The sequence below is a fragment of the Pleurodeles waltl genome, chromosome 1_2, assembly GCF_031143425.1.
Source record: "Pleurodeles waltl isolate 20211129_DDA chromosome 1_2, aPleWal1.hap1.20221129, whole genome shotgun sequence".
Lineage (NCBI taxonomy): Eukaryota > Metazoa > Chordata > Amphibia > Caudata > Salamandridae > Pleurodeles > Pleurodeles waltl.
In genome coordinates this window covers 956,393,071-956,406,616 of record NC_090437.1, presented here as the reverse complement: position 1 = coordinate 956,406,616, position 13,546 = coordinate 956,393,071, and the positions used below count along the sequence as shown (strand labels likewise).

Genomic DNA, 13,546 nt, shown 5'->3' with positions numbered 1-13,546 from the left:
CCTGCCTGGGCTTTGGGTGACTGAAGAGTGGCCCTTCTCAGGTGGCAGGGCGGCCTGGACGAGGAGGAGCTGGGGCTGGGAGGGAACCCTGTCTCCCCTCGGTGGGGGTGTGCTGGAGGGGGGCTCTTCCCTTCTGGCCACTCTGACCAGGGCAGTGGGGGTGGTATGGCACGGCTCGGGCTGCCACCTTAAGCCAGTGACTCTTGACATGCAGTGGTTGAGATTGGGTGACAGATAGCTGGTGTGCAGGTAGGGTGACCCTCCCTTGTTGCCAGGTACCTGGCTTGCCCTGGTCCCGTGTGGCTGGGGTAAGGGTTTGAAGATTTGTGTGGTCCCTCCTGGTCCTCTGGGAGGGACCGGCGGTGGTAGGGCTGCCTGGCCCCTGTGCTGCTCTGCGAGCCGCCCCTTCCTGTGGGGAAGCTCCCGGGCCGAGCGCCTGGTGATATTCTTTGAATTGTGGAGATTGACTCCCAGAGGGGAAGCCTGATTGGGTGCCCGGCCGTCTCGCTGTGTATTTGGCAAATGGGTGGTGCTGCCTTCCTCCCGCCTCTGCTGCACATACAGTACACTGATCATTGACACTTCGAACGCACCTAGCATCCCCAGGTTATTCCCTGGGCTACAGCTGTCTGAGGGTTGCTTGATTGTCAATCACACAGGGGCTTTCCCAGCGCATGGCTCGGGCTGTCGCAGGGTAACTTTGCTCCCTTTGTCCCCCCCCCAAGGTCAGACCCTCCTGATTGCCTGCAGCAGGATCCCACTCTTGGTTCTGTCATGGAGGTATGTTGCAGGTGCGCCTAACCTTGCCACCCGCCTCGGCGGAGTGTGGGCAGGGGACCAGTCTGCCCAGGGCATGTCCTGGGGTGCCTGGCTGCATGCTGTATGTGGTTGTCTCTAGTGTTCCACGGCTGCCTATGCACACAGCCATGGATGAACACCTCTGTGGCTGGTTCCCCGGGGGTGGGGAGGCTACTGCTGGCCTCGGGATTCAATCAAGTGCAAAGGGTGTGCTGCCATGTCCCCCTGTCCTCTGCAGCGCAGGGGATGGTGGTCCTGGCTTCCCTCACCGCTTTGGCACCTGAGTACGACCTCAGATCAGGCATGGCAACATGCTAAATATGAGCTGATGCGGATAGAAGGGGGCCGCCTCCATCGCCCTTACTGCACCTCATGTTCGTTGGTCACCCTGTGCTAAATCATTTGTAAATGACCTGATTCTGGTTCAGGGTTTCTTAGGTAGCAGAGCAGCTACCTTGCTGTGATCTATTGGAAGTCATCCTGAGCCAAGCTTTTGTCTCCGTCTGTGGGTGCCCATGTCCTCCCACCACCACACTTAGGCGGGAGGTGGTCCCTCTGCTAGCAGGCTGGTGGGGAGGGAGGGGGCTCCAGCACGTGCCACCCAGCACAGGGGCCTCCACCTGCCGCCCTGCGCCACCGGGTGCAGGGATGGGGGCCACAATCCCTTGCAAGTCAGCAGGACGACCAGATGGTCAGAGTGGGAATCCCTGGTCCACACAAGTCATCGGGAGGCAAGCAGCCCTGGGAAAGAGCCTTTCGGAGTGCGCAGTCGCTCTTGTGTTTGCCGTGGTTACTGCCATGGTGCCTGGGTCACTCTGGCCGCTGGGTCATCGCAAGCCATCTGGTCACCGAGTCGTCCTGGGCCATCTGGTCGCTTGGCTAGCTGACCAGATGGCCCGCCGGCTGGGCAACCAGATGGCCGTGGGCCGGGACGCTGGGCTAGCTCAAGACTTTTGTCTCCACCCATGGTTCTGTAAGCCTCCACTCTGTGGGGGCTTAATAGTCAAGAAAGATGGGCAGGCCAGTGGGGAGAGGGTGTGGGGCAGTCTGGGCTTAAGCCTCCTGGTCTCCCCAACCCAGGCTCCAGGAAGGTGGAAGGCACCCACCCAAAGGCAGCACCCTGAGCCCACGGTATGATGAAGGCAGTCACTACACAGGGCAGGGTGGCTGCAGACCGGAGAGGACTTTTGTTCTCCCCCACCAGGTTTGGGCCTACAACAGTGTCTAGCCCTGCATGAAGACCTCTGGCCCATTTCCAGCACCTGTTTTAGTGATATTTTCATCATTTTGAGTTTTTCTGGTTCAAGGGGGCAAAGTCACTCCTTCTAACCAGGGCTATTGGGCTCCAAGTTGGGTAAGATTTCAAGTTTTTCCCTTGGATTGAAGTGAACAAAAAAAACTCGCCACATGGTCCAAAAGGTATATAAACTCCCTCCCAATGTCAGTTCTGAGCCTTCAGTGCCTCTGGCCCCTTTCTAGGCTCTCCGCACCAGTTTTTGTGATATTTCTGTCATTTTGAGTTTTTGTGGCTCAAGGGGGCAAAGCCATCCCTTCTACACAGGGCTATGGAGCTCCAAGTCAGGTAAGATTTCAGGTTTTTCCCTTAGATTGAAGTGAACAAAAAAAACACACACCATATGGTCCAAAGGTATACAAACTCCTTTCCAATGTCAGTTCTGAGCTTTCAGTGCCTCTGGCCCCTTTCTAGGCTCCCAGCACCGGTTTTAGTGATATTTTCGTCATTTTGAGTTTTTCTGATTCAAGGGGGCAAAGTCACTCGTTCTACCCAGGGCTATGGAGCTCCAGTTCGGGTAAGATTTCAGGCTTTTCCCTTAGATGGAAGAGAACAAAAAAAACACGCCACATGGTCCAAAAGGTATACAAACTCCTTCCCAACGTCATTTCTGAGCCTTTAGTGCCTCTGGCTCCTTTCTGGGCTCCCAGCACCTGTTTTAGTGATTTCATCAGTTTGAGTTTTTGTGGCTCAAGGGGGCAAAGCCATCCCTTCTACACAGGGCTATGGAGCTCCAAGTCGGGTAAGATTTCAGGTTTTTCCCTTAGATCGAAGTGAACAAAAAAAACACGCCACATGTTCCAAGAGGTATACAAATTCCTTCCCATTGTCAGTATTGAGCCATCATTGCCACTGGCCCCTTTCTAGGCTCCCAGCACCAGTTTTAGTGATTATTTGTCATTTTTAGTTTTTCTGGTTCACGGGGCAAAGTCAATTCTTCTACCCGGGGCTAAATAGCTCCAAGTTGGGTAAGATTTCAGAGTTTTCCCTTAGATGGAGGTGAACAAAAAAAACATTCCATATGGTTGAAAAGGTATACAAACTCCTTCCCAGTGTCAGTTCTGAGCCTTCAGTGCCTCTGGCCCCTTTCTAGCCTCACAGCACCAGTTCTAGTGATATTGTCAACATTATGAGTGTTTCAGATTCAAAGGGACAAATTCACTCCTACCCAGGGTCATGGAGCTCAGAGTATGGTAAAATATCCGTTTTTTCCCTTAGATGGAGGTGAACAAAAAACAACAACAAAAAACACACACTTCAAGTAGTCCAAAAGGTACACAAACTCCTTCCCCGTGTCAGTTCTGAGTCTTCAGTGCCTCTGGCTATGTCTGCCCTGGCTGGGTCTGGAAGCTATTACTGGGCCTGGCTGGGAGGGGAAGCTATGACTGGGCACCAGTTGAGAGCTCCGGCTGGCTGTGGATGGAAGCCCCACTCCAGTCTGCCAATCTGCAAATATAAATAAACCATTTACAAGTGCTTCTAGGTAAGTAAACCTTGTGGGATCCACACAAAACACAACACATATTATTCCCTTAGTGACTATTTTCCAAAAGATGTGATGGCAAGGTGTTCGCTATGGAAAGAGTATGCATGGATGGTAGAAAGCAAAGATAAACACCAAAACATTATTGCACACCCACCCACTAGTCCATCTCACGCATACTAGTTGGATTTGGCATAAGGGTAAGTAACTGGTTAAAAATAAAAAAAACTTTATTCACCCATGACTTTATGAAATAAAATCCCTAAATATCATTGATAAATTACAAGTGCTTTTAGGTAAGTAAATCTTGAGGAAGCCACGTAAAACACACCACATATCATTCCCTGCTCTGATGATGTGGGCGCGCTGTGCCCGTGTCAATGTCATCAGATCACCATGGGGGGGGTCAGGGGTGGCAGCGGATGGTATTCCATTGCCGTACCCGATGGGGGACTATGGGTGGTGGCCTATTGGGGGAGCACCAGCGCTTTCCCAGTGGTTCGGTCCTAGGACGTAATGGTTAAGTCTTTTGCTCAGCAGCACTGCAGCCGAGGATGTAACTATTACACCCTGGGCACAGAAGGGGTTACAATGAACAATTAACCTGGAAAATGATAACAAGCAAGAGTCAATAAGTTGCAAAAATAACAATCATTAAAAGTAGCCTTTTGGTTTCTGGGTTACTGATGACTGCGTAATTGTGCTTTAACTAATGATTCAATGCCATTTGCACAGTTTATGTCCTCTTGCCCCAAATGAATTATGAAACTTGATAACAATAGTCAAGATTCCATAGATAACTTTGTCACACATATTTTATGACATTAGTACTTGAATGCCTATTTGGTTGCATATGAAAAAGTTTCTAATGTTGTATGTCAGGAATTATGTGCATGTCTATACACATGTTTACAGCTTGTATATAATTTAATTCTATATGTATACAATAAAAGTATTGCAACATATGTATTTCACATGGCAGAAGAAGTTCTGAATGTAGCAATGCAAAGTGTTGGTTGGGCTGATTGTTTTTGCGTCGCTACAAAATTTCAAAATAAGCAATATAGCATTAAATTTACAAATTATTGAACTTGATTATTTTTGCTTATTTTGGACTATGAAAATGATTCTGCTACAGTTCATAATATGAGTTTGGAAAAGTTGAATTGATTGACTAGAGTGTTTCCTCCATTGCATTATGGAATTTGAATAGTGGAGCTTTTGCACAATACCTTTTTGAGGTCATTAGTACTCGATCTAGTTGAAGAGTGCACCTAATGAGAAACAGATTGGAGTGAAAAATATTGGGGATGCAGTGAAATTGTCCATTGCTACAATTGTGAATTAGCTTATATTTCAAACATATGAAGGATCATCAAACACATGTAACATTTGTAATAGATCACCTAGGGCTTAATTATCTCTTCCTCAAACACAATAAATGCTACTTCGAAAGGACCAATATTGAGTTATTGGGGTGTCATCTCTCATCTCAGGGCGATTCTACAGATCTGAAAAGATCATGCTCATCCTGGGTTATCCATAGCTGACTACTGTGAAGAAACACAGGCCCATATTTATACTTTTTAGCGCCACATTTGTGCCGCTATTTAACACAAAAGTGGCGCAAACGTACAAAATACAATTGTATTTTGTACATTTGAGCCGCATTTGCGTCAAAAGTGACGCAAATGCGGTGCTAAAAAAGTATAAATATGGGCGACAGTTTTTTTAAGGCTGGAATATATGTTCCCAATTTAATGAGACTTTTCCTCATAAAATAAAACACATCACATTTCCTACACATTGAAGAAAGGAAATGTGCAGAAAAACCTTCAGTGGATCAATAGTTTGCTGGCATTTCAGTAGTTAAAAAGGCCTTAAATGAAGCACCTATATTAAGACTTCCTAAACCTAAAAAAATGGTTTATTGTGGAAACCAGTGCCCCAGATAGAGCAGTTGCAGCTGTACTACTACAAAAAGTACACGATTGTCTTAAGCATGTGATTTTCTACCTTGCTTATGTTTTGACTAATTTGACTACTTGTGAAACGAGCTACTCGAATTAGAGCTGTTGCCTATGAAACAGCCCTACTTGAAGTGGAATAATTAACTATTTCAATCCAGTGAGCCCTTCATTATCAGGAAGGATCATCATAGTCTACAGGTTTTACAAATCTTCCATACAGAAACAATAGACAGGCACTATGGGTATACCTCTTTATACAATATAACTTTCATGTTACATAACTACCTTGATTCAGAAATATAGTGGCTGGTGCACTTTCTAGATGATACCCAAAGAACCTTTTCTCTGTGCGCCTTTTTTTCTCCTTCCTCATTATGTCATTGGTACCATACGCTCTTGTCTTCAAAGATTTGACAGATGCACAAGCAACTGTACACCAAAGTAAATTGGAAACAATACCCAAAAGGATAACATTAACAACATATCAGCATATTTTCTTCAACAAGGCCTCTTTCAGCCTAGACCAGACACCTAGCATGTGGCCATTCTGAGAACGCATTGTCCAGAGATTCCCTTCACTGGCCTTTTTCTGTGCACTACATCTAATAGTGGTTATATGCTAGAGAAATTTTGCTGACCACCCTGGATGAAATGTATTTCACTGCTATCAATTGCATACCCACCACCTACTAAACCTGCTGCAAGGCATGTCCAGTTACCTCTGCAGTACTCATAAAATTACTAAAATGAACTGAGAAAAAGATCATAAGGATGTCAGGAAACATTATCTTCCTTTCTCAATAGTACCTAAATGCACTGGTAATTGAGGCTGCATTTGTGCTTATCTGTAATGTATTTAATAATTTTGTTGCTGTCCCTTTTGTAATTTATCTTTCCCTGAATCTTAGTCCTGTAACTCTAAAGTTATATTCTTTTATATGATTCAGTTGATATTTAGTTGTGATCCTGTAATATGTTACAACTATTTTTATTTTATTTGTATAAACGTACAGGACAGACCCTTATACCTAGTCTCTGGAACCAAGGTCAATCTATGAAGCACAGACAATGTTTCCATAAGTTTCTTAAGGCCAGATGTATGAAGCCTTTAACTGGCTGCAGATGACCTCGCATAGACTGGTAAAATGCTTTTTGACATGTACCAACCCTATTTTGTGAGTTGGTAATCTATTACCAACGCGCAAAATAGGGTTTGCGGCTCGCTATTAGGAAGGGTCATGTCAGGGACGTCTCTTCCTAATAGCGAGTCGCACTGGTATGTTTGACTGTTTTCGCAAATGGGAAGAAGTCCCATAAGGAAAACGGGCTGTATTACAAAAAATATTGCTTTATTGATATAGCAATCACAGACATGGTGTTCTGCTGACCCCAGCAGGCCACCATCCCTGTGATTGCAGCCATTCCCAAATTGCGAACTGCCTCATGAATATGAATGCTGATTTCTTGCGACCCATTTGGGAATCGCAAACAGTCTTAAAAACGTTGTTGTACGTAACTGTTTGCGATTTCCTAATAGCGAATTGAAAGAGTCTGCTATAATGAAATCGCAAACGCCAAGCTACATACATCTGACCCCCAGGAATTGTGCAGCAATCTATACAACTTAAGTTCATCACTCACAATTAATAGTAAACCACTCACAATTAAGTATAATACCAAGAAGTAGTAAACTTACTCAAAGTGCGAATTGTGTATCAGAAGCCCGTTGTGTAGTGCTGGACGTTCTACAAAAGTATAAGTTACTACAAAAGTGCAGTTTGTGAATTCCGAAAATAAGTAAACCTACTGAAAAGTGTAATTTACCTTTGTGAATCAGGCCCAATGGTTTTAGGTCTGGTGTTAGTCAAGACCTTTTGATTTTAAGGAAATCCTTTTAAAATACATACTTACATCCATGGACTTTCTGCATTTTGACTTTATCTGTTGATTTGTTATTGTGTTGCAAAAAATGTTCTTCTGCCCATCACCACAGCATAAAGCATGGGACAATGGTCTACCCACTTCAGCCACTGGTTCCTTTCTGCAATAGTGTTGCCATACTGCTCCACTACAATATTGTTGCTCAGACATAAATTAGCCCACTTCAGTGGCACGTACTGGTGTGCCATTAAGTTTTTAAAAAAAGCATATATATATATATATATATATATATATATATATATATATATATATATATATATAATTTTACCTTTCTTTTTACTGTGCAAGGGTTTGACAGCTTCCCAGGCATTGTCATGGGCATCCTGTCTGAGCATTGAAATCAGCGTATATTAATGAATCATCTTTGAAACCATTCAAAGATGGTAGTTTATGTGTGTTCACTCATGGGTTGCCATCTTTTAATGGTTTTTGTTATACTTTTTTTTTAAAGTTTGCAGAAGTAGCTGCCAGTGCCTGTGCACAATCCACTATTTTTACCTTTTTTGTTATACATTTATAATAACCTTTAAGATGGCTTGCAGTGCGTTCACATGTATGCAATGCATTTACCTACATTGGTACCCAGGTAGCCATATTATAATTGTTTTTGTAATAGTTTTACATAAAAAGTTTGCAAAGAAAACAAGCATTGGCTAAGGAAAAAGTTGTGCTTTCAGAAGATTGTGTAATTTATGGTTCTAGAATTGTCAACATGGTTGTCCTCGTTTTTTGTTAGTGAAAAGCTATATGTCCAATGTATTGTGTAATAATTGATGGGATTGCCTAATGACACATCAGGGTTTCTCCGATCCTGTCAGGCATGGATGTACTGCATCATGAGTTATCCATTGCTCAGTCCAAGTAGCTCCAATTTGCAGTACAATACATGGGCATGCATGCATTACAATTACATTACATTTTCTTTGCTTTTTTATGTAGAGCAAACTCTTCTAAAGGTATTGGATCGCTTTACGTGAACACCTGCTACATTACAGAAAGTCACAGGGCAGTGGAGCTCTTATTACATTACACAAGGTCAGGGTAATTTTTTTTCTTTTAGGCTTCGGGAGTTTCGGTGATTTGCCCAGAATCACAGGATGTTGATTCCACACTGATACTCGAACCTGGTTCACCAGTTCCAAAGTCGGCAACTATGTCCATAATGCCACATGTGCAAGTTTGGTTTGTGAGCAAAGGCATGTCCAAAATGCTTTTGTGCTAGTTCAGGTTGGAAAAATACCTTTGTGAATTTGACTTAAGGCTAGATAGTCAAACAACCATACTTGCAAAAAAAAATTGTCTTAGGAGAAAATTATTTCTCTACCTCATAATGAGGCTACCGTTTACCTCCAAGATTCCTTCTTGTACCTGTGCTGGCTAAGAATATTACCATTGCCATAGTAGATCATTATGGCTCTGGTTTGCTTGAACACCATGTAATTTCATGGACACTGTGCAATAGTTCAACTTTTATCGCTTTATAACAAAATAACAATCACACTCAAAGGTTGTAGCTGGTAGACTAATCTTGCTGTTCTGTTTAACACATCTATTTATCTAACTGTTTTATTACTACACCGAAACGGTATAATGCAGGAGCGGTTTCTCTTTTAGGGCTGAGGGGCTGCGCCCCTCTGAAATTCCTGCACATTCATATAAAAAATATTAAATAGTTCTATTTGTTCAGAGATACAATCATATCTCTAAAAAAATCAATGCATGTAAGTCTGGACTGTCTGTCCCAGGCTGTCTGCCCCGCCTCGCTTCGAAGCATGAGATCGAAGCCAGGCAGTAAATCAACTTTCTACACTGTGACGCCCGACGCAGGGCTGACTGCTCTAAAGTCCTTCTTTTCCATTGTGGTCAATGGCAGTAGCCACTGAAGGCCAGTGACGCTTTTAGCTTCATGATTTTGGGCGTCAGAGTCTTCATCCCTGCGTGAGGACTATCATCTACCATTAACAGGCATAGATCCCACCCTTTCCCCATTTGTCAAGCATTAGGAGTACATGCAAGCCTTGTGATTAAGTGCTTGTCTTCAGTAACAGTATGTGTTATAATGCTAACCTTGTGTTATTTTTGTTGTACTGAGACCCCTTGTCACGCTAACCTACCCCATGTGACACCCCAAGCCCTGGCTGCAGATCACTGGCACCTTTAGAAGTGGAGTTGCTGGATTTGTTCCTCATGAAACTGTTCCAAGCGATGAGCAGGGTTCCAAATATCCGAGACAAGTGCAAGGAGAGAAATACGTCCTTACAGTAAAGACAGTTATCTGCTGTGTGGTGTTAAAACTGGCCCTTTCTTCACGCATTTAACATTAATGCCACAAACATGGATTGATATGCAAATAATGAATGTTAAAATTTGTGGATTGTGTGTCAGCCATTTAGTTCCTCTTATTTCACATGTTTTACTTGATGTTGCATTCCCCAAGAGCGTTAACTGTTTCATTGTGCTGTGTGTCTGTGCACTGTACCACTCTTGTATAGTGCATACTTTGACTTGTGCCAGGTGTTTATGCGGGGCTTCGATTGAGAGCACTGGTGCTCAGAATGAAGGCAAAGCAAAGTGCCTGACAGTGGGTTGGTCTCTCTGCAGAGCACACTGAACAATGGGCATGTATTCCAGTTGCAAATGAAATTCAGTGTAAATGTGTGTGAAGGGGTGTATAGAGGTCAAAATATTTAGAAGGCAAAAGCAAAATGAAATAAAGTGCTTACATGAGAATGCGTACAGTGTTTGTTTAGGGTGGTAAAATGGGGAAGATCCAAGGGAGTGCATTCAGGGGAAAGGGAAACGAGGGTGCTGAAGAGGAAAGAGAGGAGGTTGAAAATGTGCAGATGGAGGAGATGTGAAGAGAAAAGGGCATACATATTTAATGTAAAGCACACATAACTGAAGGCCATACTCCTTCCATAGGCATCGATAATATTTAATTCACAGTCTCACAATTTCAGAATTAAAGCATTTCCAATGTTAGTTATTTATAACTAATCATTGTTGTTACTCGTTTATCTTAAACAGCTAACAACCATTGACAAAGCCAATAGTACTGACAGGTTTTAGGTGTATGTCAGTTGTCTTCTCAGAGAGCTCAGTAACATCTCAGAAAGAAACCAAAATACCCCCACTTTTTTCATCCCACTTAAAGATCTGTCTGCACACATTTCTGAATGTTTGATTGCAGCCATCTGTGGGTGCTTCCTGATGTCTGTTTAGAACATTTTCTTCCAAAGTTCATGCTGCATGCAATGCAAGACACTGAGCAAGCACACACTTTAAAGGGTCTGAAGTTGTTGCGCAGTACAATTTGCACATTAAAGTAACTGTTGAACATATTAATGCATTAATATATGGGGCAGTTTTTAATGGGTTTAGTATTTCAAGGCTGTACGTTCCCCTTGCTTTATAAACCTTGCTTTCTCACTAAATTCATTTGCTTTCAAATGCACAATTAGTCAATCTTTTTTCCATTTTTTCTTGGGGGAGGACTCACCTTGGACCCCACTTTGTCCATCAAGCTTGCTTACTTCACTCGCTACATAAAAGTCAAACCCAACTTTTACGCCCCACCACTTTCACATGTCACCAGCCGCCACTGGTGTAACACATGCATTTTTGTGCCATAGAGCATATCAGTTTTTAATAGACAAATGGTATATTAATGGTAAATCGTTTTTCTTTCCAGCATGGAACATGAGGCTAACGAGCTAGAAAGGCAGCACGTGCACAGAGTGTATGAAAGCACAGCTTCCTATTTCAGTGATCTCCAGAGCAAGGCATGGCCCAAAGTTCGTCAGTTTCTTTTGGATCAAAAACCTGGCAGTCTCATTGCAGACATAGGTAAGTTAATACATACTCCCTACCCTACTGATTTATACGATAGGATATGCTTTTTTTGCCAACCCTACCTATGGATTTTAGCTCTCATGCATATGGCTTTTTTTCCAGGACTGCTTGTTTAAATATCTGTACATGTCTAAGAGCCAACGCCTGTGCCATGTTGCTCTGTCTTTCCAGCTACAGGCTTGGCCTGGACCTGTTGACATACTCTGACTTTGGCCAGTCAGGTCTAGCTGAACTGACAGTCTGCCGTTGCAGCCAATTAACCCTGTTTCTGGTTAGGCCAATAAGAATCGGCAGCATGCAGGGTCAGACTGGCCTATAGGACAATCAGGCAGGCCCGTCTGACAGGCTAGTTTTTAGGCAAGTTTTTTGGCTGGTTTTGGACCTGCTTTATGGTCCTTTTGGCTAGTTTTATGGTTGATTTCCCTGATATTCAAACAAACATTGCTTGCAGCAAGCGCAAATTCATGCAGACTCACATACTTTGCAAAAGACGTATACAGCGTGTCTTTAAAAGTTCACAGCTGCTCCAATTTGCAAACATGGGCCTCCATAACACATCTATGGCCTCCATCTTCTTTACTACCTTCTGTTCACTCTTTTTTCATCTCTTACCAAATTATCCATCAGAATACCCCTTTTTTCATTTTCGTTGTCCTTTCTGTTGCTAAGTGCTCTTTGGACCCTCATATTTGTCTGCCCCTTCTGCTTACTTTTTGAGGCACAGGCAAATATTGATAGTGCCGTTGCCTGTGGGTACCGTGGTTGAGAAGTAAAGATGAAGGTGTTGTGGAGTCTGAAAACAGTGATCATGCTGGTAACGGGCACGCTAAAGTATCCTGAAATAGAAGGGAGAAATAAGCTGGAAAAAGTCAAGGGTAAAGAAAAAAACAACACAAGGGGCCATATTAAGTAAGTGTCTTGGAAGCACAATTGGTGTTTGTGCTCACTTCTTGCTTCTGTGGGGTATATTAGTATTATAAAAGAGAGCTGCAGATGCGTGTGTAGTCTGTTCTATAGATCGCATCGGTGCACATTTTGTTTCCTGGGGTGATCACGAAGGGGTATTGCCCCATTTGTATAAAGATGTGGCAGAATACATTGACATTCTGAAAACAAATATCTTACTGTGATAAACACAAACATAGAAGTGGTTACAGCTAATGTAGTGAACTAAATCTGTCACACATATTCCTCTTACATTTTGATTGTTTAAATTAAAAAATCTTGCGCTTCCGAGTATACTAAGTTTAAAACATGTAAATGTGAAATATAAAGCTTAACATTGATTTAATTAATATAATTCAATCTTAAATAGTCATTGACAAGAAATGGTACAACAATTTCTAGAACTCCCGCCAACTTAGAATGTTATCTCCTGTAACACTCCCGATTTTATGCATCTAAGTTCTACTGCAATTTACGAGCCTAAAGTGCACATCTTGGTTGACAGAAATGGGCCTTGTGGAATTATACATTCATGCAGTGTGATAACGAGCGCAGAAGATCCACCCATCTGAAGAATTGGCAGGTTTGCAAGTTTAGAGTTAAGGGCGTGAATGTGGGTGGTTCTTCGTTGCTGTTCTTGTATATTGCAGCGAACCTCAACATACCTTCATATTTATCAGTGTTCATGACCAATTTACTGGTAGGTTGCAGCTGATAATCACCTCAAATGTAACCTTGTCAAAAGTAGGAGTAAATACATTTCCTTAATAAGAAGGGGAAGGAAACTCCGCCGTTTAGAAAAATAGTTTACGTATGGAGAAAAACATATTTGCACTAATAAACATTTGTGCATTATTTTTGTTTGAATTCCACTTGGTACAAGGTCTGCATGTATAAATATTGTGTATGAGGGAACGTTTTGAAAAATTCCATTCAATTTTAATACAATTCCATACAATTTTCAAGAATACTGTTCGGAATATTTTATCAAGTATTAGATGTGCTTCAAATGTAGAAGTATTCCTACAATAGCTGATGTTTGAATGTAATGAACTGCCAAGACCATCAGTTTGCCCACTTTCTTGGTTGCAGAAACACTGAGGCCCAGATTAACTAACCTTCACACAGCATAGTGCTGTATGAAAGTCAACATTACTATTCAGAGACATCTCTGGTAATGGAATCAATGAACTATAACATGAGTACAACAATCATTTGCTGAATCTACAAAATATTGTCCGAGCCTCTCGGTTATTCTTAGTG

At 42.7% G+C, this 13,546-nt stretch overlaps 1 protein-coding gene across 2 annotated transcripts in view; it reads left to right on the top strand.

The window, feature by feature from the left end:
* TRMT9B (tRNA methyltransferase 9B (putative)) overlaps positions 1–13,546 on the top strand; it is a 157,105-nt gene that overhangs the window by 48,677 nt on the left and 94,882 nt on the right. For both annotated transcript variants that reach the window (XM_069200793.1, XM_069200801.1), the window contains one exon: positions 11,178–11,332. In XM_069200793.1, the coding sequence (XP_069056894.1) occupies positions 11,178–11,332 (155 nt within the window). The remainder of the gene's footprint in view (positions 1–11,177; positions 11,333–13,546) is intronic.